Source organism: Zootermopsis nevadensis, unplaced genomic scaffold (genome assembly GCF_977971745.1).
Source record: "Zootermopsis nevadensis isolate Lab colony 2312 unplaced genomic scaffold, Znev_1.0 Znev_ptg000029l, whole genome shotgun sequence".
NCBI classification, from domain to species: domain Eukaryota; kingdom Metazoa; phylum Arthropoda; class Insecta; order Blattodea; family Termopsidae; genus Zootermopsis; species Zootermopsis nevadensis.
The window spans coordinates 1,408,044-1,424,572 of NW_028259161.1; the positions used below are offsets into that span (position 1 = coordinate 1,408,044).

Sequence of the window (16,529 nt, forward strand, 5' to 3'; positions counted from 1 at the left end):
ATATTACCACGTGACCTCTTTCCGATACATAAATACATATATAATTATATATAACGCTGTAATTACCCAGTTCACGTGGCTCTGAACTCATCAAAGTAATTTGCCACTCCGCACGATTAAAACAGCGAAACGAACTTTTAACTTGTCAGATCCTATTAACTACCCTTCCAGTCCACCGCAGAAAAATGTAAATATAAATTGTATTTGTTCAATGAAATAACAACTTACCATGCGTATGAAGTGGTTATCGCTTCCACTCCGCATTCGGGAGTTCTTTGGTTCAGGTCTCGGCTCGGGTACCGGATATTTTGACAGATTTTCGTGATTTTTCTAAGTCCCTCTAGACAAATGCCTAGATAACTCCTGAGATTAGGTCACGACCGCTTCTTTCCACACATTAGCCACTGCATTCATGATCTGTCTTTCGACGCTCTGCATTCCTACGTAATGACAGCGTCGGTTGTACAGATAAATTCTTGAAACGTTGATAGTAAAATATCTGATGAAGCTATTCCATGGTTTTAAAGTTCATGTATTATTTGCAGAATCCCTCCGTTTGATCACACACTCAACCACTTAAACACGGTCTACCCCTTCGCCTGTGCCTCTTAATAAATGTCAGAACTTTATGTTACTGCATATATTGTTGAAGGATGTTGATAAGTCATACTTGTCCTTTATTGATTTCAACTCTTTGAAGCCGAGAAAGGTTTGTATTTTATTATTAATTAGTGTTGAAACAATAATTTGTGAAGTGGAGTTATTTAATAGCCTCCGCAGAAAGGTTCTGCAGTGATTTCGACCCTTGGAAGTCGAAGATCATCAAAATAATATTTAAGAATTCAGTCGTAAAACGAAGAAAACGCAGACCTTATGTAAAGTGGTCATTTAAAGTGCCCGATTTAAGTAAAAATTAAAATTACTTAAAGTTTTAATCATTTTTTTTTTTCAAAATCGGTTTATATCTTCTAAAGTTGTTTTGTACTTCAGGGAACAGACAGACAGGCAGGTGACGGAGCGATTTTAATGTGCTATTTGCAAATTTGCGAATGCGGTGGGTTATTCTGAAATGAAAACTTAGGATTTGGGACTTTAATGCGTTTCTTGCGCTGAGTGCACGAAAGTAACTCGTAATAGGGAGGTAGTGGCTATCTGGCTGTGTTTTGACCTGATTTCTGCGGAATTTCGCCTTAGCCATGTGCTTGGCTTGACCCCTAAACAGACACGGATGGACGCAACCAGGAGCAAGCATTTTAAAACCTTTGTTCTTAAAGTACCAACTTCAGTGACAGTGTGTTGTTGTTGTTGTTGCTTCTGACTATCAGTTATTCGGTACTTATACTCAAACCACGATAAGAGGTATTTTTTCTCTTTGTTGCAGAGGGACGAGTGGTATTGATATTGACTTGCGCAGGGTGGACATCGACCAGTGTCCCCTGCCTCCTGACAGTACGCAGCTCAACATTTTTGCGGCCTCTGACAAGTGCAAGAAACGCACCACTCAGGTAAATAATCTCATCATCATCATCATCATCATGTTCCGTGAAACATGTCACGCTGTATAAATTTCCCCAACCGAATTGAAATGGCAAGTTGCTTAAGGCTCTTCTACGTATGTGTTACTTTGGACAACATATATTACGCATTGTCCATTCTTTCATATCTGTTCTATGTCGTGCAGAATTTGTGGTCGATAATGAACCGCTGAATGTCAGTTCTTTTCATTTTGTCAAAATGTTATCTGTTTCGTGTTCTTTACGCTCTAGTGCGCATGGCAAAATGAGAAATACTCACAAATATTGGTTGAAAGGCTTGAAGGGAAGAGATCTAGACGTACACCTTTGGTCAATGTTAGAATGGATCTTGGAAAATCAAAATCCTACATGTTATTAGAAAAGGAAAGTTTGTGAACACAGTAGAAAGATTTAATATATATTTAACATTACAAAGCTGTGTTCATATTAATGGAACTTACATCATCATAAACCCCATCTTTAAGAGACTGATAGCGATAAACTATATCTAACCTCCCGTGTGCTCTACCGTTCCTGTCCCTACCTCCACACCACCGCCACCTATCGTAGTCTGTTGCGTGCCATACTTAACTTCTTGCCAGTCTGATTTTACCTGCACACAAGGTCGTAACACGGATACTGCGCGGCTGGTCTGGGCTACATCCCTTAAGTCAAACGCAGCAGAATAAGGTAGTTTACACTCTACGACCCCCTCCGAATAAATAACAAGAACCTTAACTTTAGAAAAAAGATATTTAACATTTTGAAGAGTACAGGGAGAGAAATAATTAATTACCTCTATTTAAAGAATATAAAATATTTAAGATTATTTAAAGAATGATTGATTGATGTGAATTCATTTTCCTTGCAGTTTTTCAATGGCGAAAATAACCCACGTACTTTAAAATTCAGAGGTTTAATAATTTGGACTAGAAAGAGTTCGTGTTTATTACAGAAAAATTTGCATGTCAAGTCCAATATGCCAAATAACTGTCAAGTGAAACACATAATTTTATTATTAATAAGTTAACTGTATCTTAACGTTGTAAGTAATATATATTTAACACAGTCACATTGATAGCATTCAATACACATCACGAAGCACCAATATTTGTGTCTCACGTACAAACTGTTCTGGTAGATAGCATTTTGATTTCCCAGTTATAACTTTCCGTACCCTTTCTTGTTGAACTACGAATAATAAAAGCAACCAGCCTTCGTATCCACCCTAATTTGATAACAACTGAAGCCCCATCTTGGCGCAGTATTACGTTTAAAGCTGCCTTGTGGATACAGCAATATGTGCAACCCAAGTTAGATTTTTTGTTAATTTCTGTGTAAAAGTAATTTCAACTTTCAAATTGCCACAAAATTATCCCAAGTTCAAAAGCATAAAAGTAACAGCCATACGTATAAATGTAAAACAGACACTTGGATGGAAGTTGCATAAACACGATTTGTATACTAATGGAAAAATCGTTTGGCCCAAAAGTCTTGTGCACCTGAATATGGCTTAGCATGGCAGAAACATGTGCGATTATTATTATTATTATTGTTATTAATAGGTTGTGTATACGGCTTACAATATCATCTCCGATATAAAAAGTCTGCAAGGAACCTTCGGTTTCCACAAGGAGGATGCATTTCAAGGACTCTGCCCCATGTAGTTGCGTTACTTTTAGTAACGTGCAGGCCTATATATTTTTGAAACACGCTGTGCTTGCCAAACAAATGCCCAGTTACCACTGCCCGTGACCAAATGACGTCACTTTAAAACATTGAGATTTTTCCTGGTACAATTGGACACGTTTCTGTATAAGAGTGGGGAATGAAACCATCTGACGAGACGACGGCTTTTTGAATTTGTGCTGGTGAATTTTACTGCTAGATACGCGCATGGAAAATTAAAATTCTAACATTTAAATTGTATAAAATTAATATTTATAATGTGTTCTGTTTTGTTTGTACAGTCGAATTTTAATTAGGTTTTTCTCTCTTTCATGTTTAAATACATTTTATTCTGTCATAACACGACACAAAGAAAATCACACAACAAAATAAAAAATTACACGCTTTTATTTCAATAAATTGACTACAGGTCTTACCGTTTTTATCTAGTTGTGAAATAACTGCTTTATGCAAGGTCGTTCGTGGTTTTAAGTAACAAAATAACCCAATGTAGCGAGTAATATTAATATCAACGCTCGCCATACAAAACTCTTGTCAGGCTTTGCGAAGGGACCAAGCATAATTTCTATCCTGAATACTGGAGATTAACCGCATTACTTGTAGCAATCCTCCTACTTGTGGACAGTTTATCGTTTACCCGACTGTCAGCAATATTCCGACGTCGTCGTCGTCATCATAGCTACGCTGGTAGTCCTTCGCATCTACGCTTGTAAACGGGACCTCCTTTGCGCACTATTAGACGTGTCCTCATGTATATTTACCGCCTCATAATGTATTCAAATTTGAAGTTGAAGTGTATGGTGCAAAACATTTTCGACGTAACTAACTGAGCCACAATGTACTTTGATTTTTAGGCCACAAAAACAAAAGTGGTTGCTTATCTCAATTAGTCGTTTGCTTCGGCGGTGGACAGAATTCAATATTACATACGTACTGGGTCTTCGTGGCCTTGAGTGCATTAGTCGTGTGCGGGGTTCTTAGTACCCTTTTCATCCCTGACTACTGACCTTTCATGATCGCCTTATGTCTTAATCGATGTTACGTAAAAACTCCTAACAATCAGTCGTTAGAATAAAATTCGTGACAAATAGGCCCTGTTGTTTTATCGTTTTTATTTTAATATGTCGGAGTGAGAGAATTTCTGTAATGTAACATTTTTGGCTTTGTCGCGGCGAAGGACCGTTTTAGCTTTGGTGGAAACGTCAGAAGCTTGTCACAGAATGTCAGTATTGGATGCAAACGACAATTTTTACGCGGAAGCTTCGGAAGTTTATTTGCTCATATGATTAACATTTACTTTTATTTTCTTTCCTTCGGTAATAGTTAAAGCGGAATGCTGATATTGCGTGACAATCACAGAATCTCCACAATGACTCTTATTTCGTGTATTAGAATTAGTAGTGTCTCAGCATTGGTACTATCTGTTCCTTTAATTATCGTCGCTTTTATTGGAATGATCATCACTATCATTGTTTGACAGTCAGGATTATTGTTTTGTACCTTGTACATTTCAGTTGAATATTCTACATTACTCGGTCAGTATGCCGTTCCTAGAATATCCATTTTACGCGATCTCTGTACAGAATGTCACCAGAGATGTAGGCTATTAGAAAATTGTTTAAAGCGATTTCGGAATGCTTTAAGTTGTTTTAGCAATTACGGGTGTCTTAATAGGTCTGCTCACAGCAATTATCATCATCTTTGATCACTACATACCTAGGACCGCGATTCATTAAGTTACGCAGGAGATGGTCAGATTTTATAAACGTCGTGATAATTCCTTAAATTAGGACACGACAGCTTCTGTATCATCTCAATTGAAATTAGTCTTCTGTAAAACTAACAGCGAATTATGATAAATGTAGCCAAGGCCAGAAAGTAAACATTCATCCCCATCCAAACAAACAATCAGTCAAGTTGGCGGCTGACAGTCACACCATAGCAGCGATTACCACGTGGTCAGAGGTAAACCGATCAGTGTCAATCACGCATTTCTGTTTGTGTTGTGTTCTGCCGCTCACGATTTAACCACACTGTCAAGTCGCGCTGTTGAAGCGTGTAATACTGGACGCAAGAAAATAAAACTTTTTTTTGAGGGGGGTGGGGGGGGGGAGATGTGCCTGGAATAAATATGCCGCGACTTTCTTTCAAAATTAATTTTTCGATATTCCTGGCATAACAAGCGAGTAGAATCAGTCCTAACAGTTTTTTGATCCCAACTTCAGGTTGGAACTCATGGAGCTTTACTTTTCTGCGTCAAACGGAGAACATGCGATGTCATAACGGACGTGACAGCACTGTTTTTCAACAGGAACTTCGATCCCTTTGTGTGGAGAAAGAAGGTGTGTGAAAAAAGTATGGCAGTGCACACAAGGTATAATCTGTGGAGTGTAAGAAAGTTTTAATTTAAAAGCGCGAAATTTACTTTTAAACTCCCCTCTTACCGTCAGATAAGGGACGCGACTGCGTTTTCTGTGAGGTTCGCTTTGTCCGGTCCCACAGCTACTGTTTGCTTTGGTACTTGGGTTTCGCTACCGTTTCCCTTTCCGGTACAATGCCTTTGTGAAATGGACACGTGGGATATTTTCCAGTTGAAGTAGTAATAAAATGCGCGTGTCCACCTTAGTTTTAATTTAAATTACAAAGCGGAGATTATATGAATAGCACGTGTAGTTTACTACAATTATTTATTTAAAAGTGTTCCCTCATTTAATTACGTTATTTGTCACTGCATAGATTAAATGTAAGAACGAGAAAATAATTAATTTAAATTATTTTAATCTGTATATTACTGAACACGAATGCATTGTTTATTGTATTTATTTAAACTTTTCAAACTCTGTACCTCAAAGAGCACATTATTTCTGTTTTCGGACTTCAATATCGTTGATTCATCTAGACGAGACCTGTCAAACGTGTTTTTAGGCCAATGATACGGTCATGTTTACCGCGTGTTTCAGGACCTATAGAAGAGGAAGGTTTAATAAATTACGATGCGGTATTGAAAATTGAATTATGCATTGTGCAATAAAGTGTATCCATTATAGTTAATACAACCCATATTCAATTAATTTCTTCCGCTCTATATAGAAAATAAATAATTATATCTGGAGAGATAGGTTTGCCCCTACTACTGTAAATATTTTGATTTGTATTGAAATTGCATTTCTGAAAATTATTTTAATAATTGTATAATTTTCCGCTGGTCTGTGTTTCGGTGTGAAGATGGTGCCTGAAACGCGTTGCGAACTCATTTTAACACGGTTCTGCTCCTTTGGGCACAGTAAAAAAACTCGCAATTCTTTGACTATCTGAGCAACTCTTAGCTTTTCTAGGGACTATCCGCGTAGAATTAGTTAACTTACGTAATTTTAATATCAGAACAAAATGGCTGTGCCGTAAAATCTATAATTGGTTTTCCGTTCGTGGCGTTATATAATGCTAAAGTATACGTTGTGTGTGGTAACCGGTAATCTAACAACCTTCTTCAGGTTTTGTGCGAAGTGTTTTCATATGTTACAAAATTGGCAAACGTACGATACTCAGTGCTCTATCTGATAACTGTAAGTGGTCGAAATCTAACAGTTACAGGCCTGGAAAGAGATGGGATGTGCAGCAGTGTAATTAGCTATTTGTACTTGCCGCTGTCATCATCAAATGAAGGCATTTCTCTCAAGAACTTGTACGGCAGAATCCTTCCTTGTGACGGTAAACTGTTCACACCTGACCGTAAAAGGATTAAATGGCCTCTCTTTGTTATTTGGTATAGCTCTATGGCCTTTCAGTGTGCCCACAAGGCATAAGGGGTTACTCGTAATTGTTTCAAATCGTATTTGAGACACAGCGAATTAAGGTTACGAGGAACGTGTTTGAGGTTAACAAAGTGAGAGACGGAGTTAACGAATACCAAGAGAAGTGGCAGAATGTTCACAGGTTACCAGACCACAGATTAGTTATCAGTTACAGACTTCGAGGAAAGCGGAAATTGGGAAGACCGAGAATGAGATCGTTTGGACAGCTTACGAACCTCAGAGAACGAGTCTGGTGGGCGGGCCTGAATCGTGGAAGTGGTAGTATTTGAGGTAAATTTCGATATGTTTATTTTCTGTTAGCGATCGTTTGTTGTAACTGTACGAAGGATAAAGGACTATCACGAGAAGCATTTATATAGGCATAATGAAAAGGTTACAAAATTCGTGCAAATAAAGAATAGAACTTTCTATTATTTAAAATATTTAGGTGGCTATATCGTGTTTTGTAGTAGCCGACTGAGATTACAATACGTGTTTTTTGTCTGTAGCTCTCCTGTAGCCAGTAAGAGGGGTCAGGAGAATAAACGAATGAAGTTAAATTCTTGTTGTTACTTTGCAACATCATCCCCCGTTCAAATGTAATAAATTACTGTTTGTCTTAGAGGAGAATTGACTGTACCTGCTGAATTCTGTCTGAAAAACATTGCCCCTTACTGAAAATATTCCTCACTGTTCGAGTCGACCCATTTTTCTATACCGCGCGTTAGAACCGTGTGCCTGCTCAGATACGAACTTCTGTTTGAATATGATGTCAGCTCTTCGCTCAGACAGTGAACCACAAGGACAACAAAAGCTTGTAATTCGTCTCCACTCCAAAAGGGTGGAACACAGAAATGCAAAAACTATAATATGACGTTTCACGGCTTTAAAATTGAAGAAAGAAGCATTCAAAGGTGCTAGGGGCAAAAATTAATTTTCTCATGAACCAATACACGTGGAATAGGAGCACAAGGGTAAAGTTGGAAGACTCCATATGAGATACAAAGTACGGAATGGATTCCATGAAAACTCACGTTTGTTTGAAGTTCGCAGTTCTAAATTTGGACACATTCTGGACACAGTGGACATCGGTCCGTCCCCAAGCACACATCTACTACAGCATGCAGAGGTCAAAGTGTTTTTATTTCAGTTGGTGGCGACGGCGTAAATAACCAAAAAGCTAGTCATATAAATACTATTAATACGGAAATTATGTAACGGCGCTGTATGGATTTCATTGTATAACTCTGTGACGTGTGTGTGGTTGATTTGTTTGATGAACTGGAAAGGATTGGTGAGGAGGAAACAGTGACCTGTTACAGAACACGTGAATGACCCTAGAGATTGAGACATGGGGTTTTAAAGACGATGCATCAATAAAAAATAACTTGGCGTCGACTGCCTTGTGAATATGCTTGTCAGGCGAAGTAAATAGACAGGTTATAATATTAAATATAGATAAATTATTTTATTTATACGAATCACCCTCTATTGTTCTGGAACTGTAATTAAGGCACCTACGATAAACTGCACGTGTAGCTTGATTGGGGAAACAAGATTTTCACCTTAATTTTCAAAGTTTGCGGAATTGGCCAATTGAAATTCCGAGAACCAAATGAAATGATAGCGGTATTTTTTTTAAGATTGTAGGTGGATGACACTGGCTGAATATCTTAACGAATTGCGGATTTCTTTACCTACTAGTGGTGTTGAAACGTAGTCAATTTTTCTATAAACTGTTGTACAGATTTTGAGGTTTCGCTTTTGTCTCGGTGATAACGAAGTGTGTGTTGGTTAATGCTGGATTTTGTAAAGCAAGCAAGTATGCACTTTCTTAGAATCAAAGAAGCTGTGTTCGTTTTCTTAGCGTATTGTAACTCAGTTTGTAAACTAATATTTGTTGAAAATTTAATTATGTATAAGGAAAATAGAAACTGCGGTTGCTATAGTTTTTGTACCTACGAGGTGTTCTGTTACTTTACTTACTGTTATGAATAAGAGCCTGAGGGGAACACAGTGACGATATTGGAAAAGTTTCCAGCGTCGTGGAAGAAACGTTTCTTCAATTTGTCAAAGGGTTCTGATCACGAGCGACTTTGTACGTAATTCTACACTTTCTGAGCATATTAGATGGGATTTAGGAATTCCAGAGGAATGATACGATTTAGCAAACAGAAATTTTATATTTATGCCGCGCGTAATATTTAACGTTACTCATATTGTATAATATAAATTCATCTTAGCTACGTTTAGTTTTACTTTGTTTCAAGGCACTGTTACCTCAGTAACCTAGAAGCATTTCAGAAAAAGATCAGTAACATATCTGTCAGAATAACTTCGCAAAGATTCGAACCTGGTACATTCCAGACACCATGCACCGTACTAGATCTTCTTCTGTTGCCGATAGGATGTAAATTCTGTTTTACCACCATAGAACTTTATAATAATCCTACAGTGAATTATGTCTTAGTGTAGCAGGGAGATAAATTTTGCATCACAATTTATCAGAAACTTCAGTGAATATGTAGTCGCTTCTGTACCCTCTCACTGCAGCTGATTGCTTGACCCCAAATTTGCCAAGGATGACAGTTTTGTAGATGAAGATGGCTTCATTTCAGATATAAGTCAAATTAATTGAAATCCGATAAAAAAATGTTCTTTCCATGTTGTTAAATTATATAACGGTAGTAACGCACGCGCAAGAGCGCCACAGATCGAGGCGTCATTACCAAGTAATCGTAGGAACTCAGGCATTGGATAAGATTTTGTTACAAAGTTAAGTATATTGCATTATTTGTTGTATTGCTGCAGGGTTTGGGAATTTCATATGAGTGGCCCAGATTCTACTAATCTGAATCTGAATATTCATCTAAGTTTCGCTATGCCGTGAGAACACCAGAGTATAATTGACTAATAATGGCAAATGAGGCCTACGTGGCTTACCAGACACATTTATTAGTAATCCCTCTTCCCAGTAACTTAGCGTCCTGTTCCAAACCTGCCCTCAGGGGTCAGTGCTGTAGTGAAACTTTCAGCACGTAGTGGCACATTTCAAAAGAGCAAAGTGTCCGTAACTCACGACCAAGCAAATTTGAGACGAACGGCAATACAGGAATTTACTCCTGGTCCTATTTAAATCACTTCGCAGGATTCTCAAGCTGAGATGCCGAGACACTTTCAGTTCCGTCATGTTCGTTTTTGAATGGAAATACGAATCAGAAGTTTGGTTCATAATACAAAATAACGCAAGGAACGGAGCTTCCGAATTAGTTTAATATCAGAATGAGAAGTTACTCTCCGAGAATATTAGTGAGGTGATTTTTTTAATGGCGTCTCGATACTGATTGTTTATTTGGTATTGAAGTCTGCGTTGCTGCAGTACGTCTTCGTAATGGGTTAAGACAGCGAAGTTTAATAAACCAAGAATCATTTCAATAAGCTGAAATAAACGTAGGTCTTCAAAATTAACAGTACGTATACCCACGCTGTTTCACGATTTTTATTTGAAAACAATTTCTATGTGTTTACTGTTTAACAAAACTGAAAGAATATAAATTTGCCTTCGGAATTACCTGGTGTTCATTAGGTTTGATCGTTCACTCAAATCAGTCATGTAGACTCCGTTAAATCTCGGTGCACGCGTTTTAAAAATACTGAGTAAAACTTAACCACCCTTACCTTGTCTCGACCTGTGCTAATGAGAACAATGTTAGCGGCTCCTATTCGTCCTACGATGTGTGGTAATCTGCAGCGTCTACGTTCATAAAACACACTGACGTGTTAGAGGGGAAGATGTTGAAAGCGTTCGGCTCTGGGTTTGTTGTTAAAAGCCCATATAAACAACGGGATTTACAATGATTCCTGGAAAGAGGTCGCTTTCTACAGTCACGAGATAGCCGCAAGAATATTTCTGCTGTAAATTCTCGGGCCCGTTGGGGGGGGGGGGGGGCCGCAATTTTCAAGCAGCTACAGGTGTGGAGAACGCGTTTTGCTTCAGATAGGAAAGGGGGAGAGATGGATGATACAACAGTACGCGTTGACTTGTGTGGAAAGTAGTTACCTATTATCACGTTGCCTTGGATGGGGCTTTTAAATAAACAAGTAGTCCACAGGACGTTTGTTTTATGGCGAGACTGAGCGCCGTGGAGTGGATGGCACTATTGTGGCGTGGCGTAGCGTGTCGTCCGACTTCCCGAGTTTCATTTAATGACAGCTTCTCGTGTTAGAATCATTTGGGGCCGATGTATTAAATTGCGTGATTCCAAATGGTTAGATGTCAGATATTATAATTATAGCGGATTATATTTCACAAAAAGGGGAATAAATCTGAAGGAAAAAATTGTAGTATAAACAAGAAAGTATAGAAAGCAAGTAATTTAATGTGAATAACATGTAATTCCAAGCAAGTACTCAGTGACATTAATTCATTCATCACCTTTCTTGATGCGTAAATTATAATACATTGAAAAAGATTATTAGGCATTGGATCATTTCCGTTATCTGTGGTACCTGTGCATTTGACCTCAGGTAATTGGTTGCCATTATAATGCGAAAGTTGTCGTTAGGGATCGAACCCTAGACTTTTAAAACTTACATTGTCATGTGAGCAAAACAAATTATTGGAATATTACATTTCTGCTCAGAGGTGTATTTGGTAGGTGACTAAATAGTTCCAAGGCACTTAGACATATTATGCGTCTATAGTCTCGTGAATCTAAAAGGAACTGTTGGTTTGAAATTTCTCGTTCTTTTGTTGTAAGGCGTCGAATACTATTGGCCGACATGAAACGAGGTTTTTGCTTCAGACAGTCGAATGTTCAAACTCCGCAATATGTTTATAATTAACACGCGCGTGTATCAGCGTGATTGTAGTGCTGTGATGCTTATTTTACTGAAGCAGCACGAAGAGCCACTCATCATGCGGGTTCATTTCTGCCCTCCACCCCCCAACCCAGTAAGTCCGCTTCAGTGTTGACAGCCATTGTTTCAAAACGAACTCGCTATTTAAAGCAAGTGAACGTTCATCAAAAGATTATGTGCGGTTTTCGAGCCATAACCTGGCAAGGCTCATTATTTTGTTTCCCGGGCAATTTGTATGATGATATTTTATAAAATCAACATTTTATTCCGAGGAAATAAAGAGTAAGCTAAATTCGGGGAATGCTAGCAGTTCAAAATATTTTGTCTCCTCGCCTGCTGTCTAAAAATGTAAAAATTAAAATATGCCAGACTACAAGTTTACTTGTTGTTTTGCCTGGGTTTGAAACTTGGGCTCTGGCCCGAAAGGAAGAACACCAGTTAAGGGTTTTTGAAAACGGGGTGCTGAGGACAGCAATTGTTTCGAGGACTGGAGAAAATTACACAGAGGAACCATTAAAGTTTGTACTGTACGCCAGATATTAATACCGCGATCAAATTAAGGAGAATGAGGTGGACGGTGCATGTAGCGCGCATGGAGTAAATGGGAAATGCGTGTAGTATGAGTTACTGAACAAGTGTCGTTAAGTAGACTCTAAATAAATATTGTCTTCTTAAGATGGACTTTGCTGCAGGGAGTAAGGACTGTTTGTTATGAACATTTCTCAAACTTCTATGTAGAATACGTTTCTAAGTGAAGTTCGTATTCTAAATGCGCCAGTCGTCATTTTAACACACAATTTAATCAGATTTCAGCACGAGAGTTGCTTCTGACATGTATTAAATGTCTGATAGGCTTTGTTTGTCAACGCCTCTTTACCTTCTCTATCTTAATAAATCATCAAATGACACGATGATTGATATGAAGGTTAAAGAATTTTCAAGAGGAATCGTGACCTGTTTTATTAAAGTATTTCTTGAATGGGCTGATTAAAGTTTCAGTGCACCTGAGGTGGCAGTCTGGTTGAACACGAGGTCTCCAAGTAGACATTCGACCTTAGGTTTTAAGTAGCTAAGGTTCTGTCTTAAGTCGGATGAATCCAGTCCGCATCCTCACGCCCTAATTCTTTGAAGTTAGATTCAGTATTAAAATTCTCCTCCATCTATGCCCAGGTCTAATGATCGTTATCTTCGTGTCGTCTGTAATCTTAGCATCGAATTCTTGTAAATGAATTAAGTTTGTCGAACTTTTGTTGTTGAATCTTGAGGGTTTGTATGGTGATAGGTCTGTGAAAAATACATTCATGTATTTCTTTAGAAACCACGAAATTGTAAAATTACATTAATTATTTTGCATTGAAACAGTAACATTGTATTGTAATTTGAGATTTGAGTGGTGACAAGTTTTAAACACGTGATGCAAAAGTAAGGTTTACTTAAAAAGTTCTAATGCAACTCTGCAGCCGTAAAACGTCCTACGCCACCACCACCGAATGCTGAATGAAATATTTATGTTCATCGTATGTTTTCATGTGTTTGTAATACAAATACAACAGATAAATGTGTGCCGGAAAATGTAACTAAATATTTTATAACTTCCTGTTTTACAAGCAAGAAACGTTATCATAAAATTTCAAGCCATTTTTACTGTAAATGGAATTTAAACAGTACAGTCGTATAGTGAGGAAATATTAAAGCTTTTAAAAGATTAGCTAGTACAGAATTTTTGAACGTCGATGTTGAAAACAGATTTTAAATTTGTATAGTGCATTTTGTCTGCTCCACTTTTAGAGGTCTGAGTGAGAAAGAAACGCCGAAATCTTTTGAGTGCGGTTTTATATCAATAAGACCTATATGTGTAGTACAGCTCTCTTCATGATATTTCTTGGAACCTAACCTTCCTTTTCCTTGTTTAGCCTTTGTAAGATCCTTCTGTACATAAAGCCCCTTTCACATTGTAATTTAGAAGTCACTTGGTTCGTTATGACTTGAATGTAAGCCTCTTCACTTTGATATAAATCCGCTCCTCCGACACAAGGCACTGCTTCAGACGATGTTTTCACGGTAGTCCATAGAGTGGTCTGGGCATCGCACGGTGCTAGAACTGAAACCCCACAGGCTAGTGAGCCTGCCCGAGTCCTGGAAAACATTTGTCACATCCTGTTTGCACTCCACCAACTCGAAATTCAAAAGGCGCCTACGCTCCGGAAAAGCAGGAATATTTAATAATTAAGTTCCTACTACAAAGAAATAGTAACACTTCTGCAGTTGTTGACTAAAAACTGATGGTGAGTCGTGACATTTACATCTTGTTAATTCTTTCCACGCTGCGGGGGAGACTTCCTTCTCAGACACACAGGATACTTCTGTTCTGTACGTACTTCATAGAGAAAACATTTAGCCTTACTATTTCCTACACTGTTTCTGATTTTGGTCGAAGGAAATTATAAGTTGTCGTAGGAAGAAGAACATACGACATCCATTTCCTAAACGGTGAACTGTCATTGAAGAGAGTAATAACATTTATTTCCTGAATTAACTCTGCAGGAAATTAATTACAGTGTGGAACTCTGATTGGAAATAAATGTTGCATGGCGCGTACTTAATGAAACATGTGAAAGAGAGAGGCGTGAGTGAGTATTAGGCCTATGTTACTCGCGTTTGTGGCAAATAATTGACTACGTGTACCAGAAGTAGATGTTATGAATGCTTTTGGAAACTGCGTGCATTTGTCGTTCTTGATGCCTTCGTTGTGCTGCGTGTATCAGACCCAAAGTATTTAGACAAGTAAATCTTGAGACACGGCACTGTCAGAGCCTTCCGCGTCTTCTTTGTGTCATGAGCTGATACGTGAAATATACGTCAGTTATCCGTCCTTTGTACAGGAAGGTAGATAAAAGACTAGAATGAAGGCACCGACTATAAAAGGAGTCCTGTCTATTGTCCGTATTATATTTACGAAGTAAGATTTGATGAACCGATTATAGTCTGTCTGTATAGACTGTAGAACTAGGTCACAATGAAGGCACCGACTATAGTCTAAAAACAGAGCTTGTTATCCGAGTCGTATTACCTCCTGATCCTATCCTCCAAGTCGACAAACATACTAACAAAACAGACGCTTAGGATACGATATTCCTTTTATCCGTCTATATAAATACCTTTTTTTGTTCGGTAAGAAGGGCTTAAATTGAACACAGTTTGTATTAACGTAAGCCCTTCTTATAGAAAATAGCATCAATATATTGATATTAAAATCCGAGTTCCTACTATGATAAATAGACTTAGTTTCAATTTGTTTTTTATTATGTCCGTTTCGATTAAATGATTCAACGTGATATTTTTTTTTATAATTTTGCAATTAAAAGTGCACATCATAGTTGCAACAACTTGGAAAATGTAATTTGTGTCGCTTTGTGTGGATATGAAGATGTTTTAATGCACAACATAAGCTGCCTCATAGTTCTTTACATAAAACTTAACTCAGGAATATTTGTGTCACTCGGTATATTTCAGAATAATCCGTATGTGGGGAAAGAACGTTGAAGTTTCAACGCGTTCTGTCGTCTTTTCCCTGCGCCCTATTTTCACGCGCGGCGTATTTCTTAATCAAAACTCTGTTCTTGGCAACACTAAAATAATGTTACAATTGACGAATAACTCTCCCAAGTGTAGTGCGTTCTTTTAGTAGAAACATGTCTGCTATCCAAAGCACCGTGCGCAAAAAAAATATACTATGTGAAATGAAATTTTCTATGCACCCTCAAATTCTACATCGCAAGCAATTGAAGTGAATACTTCTCCTTCCGACCGTGAATCAAATACTCTTATACTTCGTATGTCCTACGTAGCATCTCTGGAAAAATGTCTTGAATTCTGTATCGTAGTCTCATCTCAGATGTAAATATTCTTAGCAGCTAGGATTATAAATTGAAGACGTATTTATGGTATATCGAAGAGTTGGCCTTCAAGAAAATTTTAAGCACTACGAATGACACGGAGGTCAGGGATGTAGGGAAATTTCTGTACAAAGTAAGATGTAAAAGACAGGTCAAAATTAGGAATTTAGAACTGCCACTGGGGTAGAAGGCACGAGAACAATAAGAAAGAGTTATGTAAATAGTATTAGGGATTAAGGAATAGTCACGTAGAGTAGCATTAGTGAATAGTTGTAGTAAGCAGTAGTGCTAATAGTGCTACGTATGTAAGGACTGTGGCCGTGAAAACCTGGTGTTAGGCGGCCACAGATCTCTGTATATAGTCTAAACCAAATATATTATATTATTATATATTATTATATTATATATTATATCGAACAAATAAAAATATGGTCTATTTGAACTCCATGATACTGCGATTTCATATGCCAGTTGATAATTATTTAACTGATTAAGGCATAAACTGTTATAGAACCGAAATTGTGTTGTCAAAATATCGGCGTCCTTCACTATAGTTGGCCAATCCAGTTGCTGTTCACTCCTTTGCAGCGGTTTTTTTAGATGCACACTTTAATATTATCCCTTAATGGACTCCAGTTTGTCTGAAGTATACTCTCTCTCGTCGCTGTTTACTGTTTTCGTTTCGGAAGATTTCTGTCTGATCTCGACCACGGAATCGGCTGGCTGCAGAGGTTTTTCCTTCGTGGCTTTGTATGTCCTGTCCGTTAAAGGTTGTGTTG

The 16,529-nt window shown here is 37.9% G+C and overlaps 1 protein-coding gene across 5 annotated transcripts in view; it reads left to right on the forward strand.

Annotated features, from left to right (window-relative positions):
* The window catches only part of LOC110838906 (uncharacterized), a 253,543-nt gene that overhangs the window by 156,304 nt on the left and 80,710 nt on the right, over positions 1 to 16,529 (forward strand). For all 5 annotated transcript variants that reach the window (XM_087358251.1, XM_022082562.2, XM_087358254.1 and 2 more), the window contains exon 3: positions 1,382 to 1,505. In XM_087358251.1, the coding sequence (XP_087214377.1) occupies positions 1,382 to 1,505 (124 nt within the window). The remainder of the gene's footprint in view (positions 1 to 1,381; positions 1,506 to 16,529) is intronic.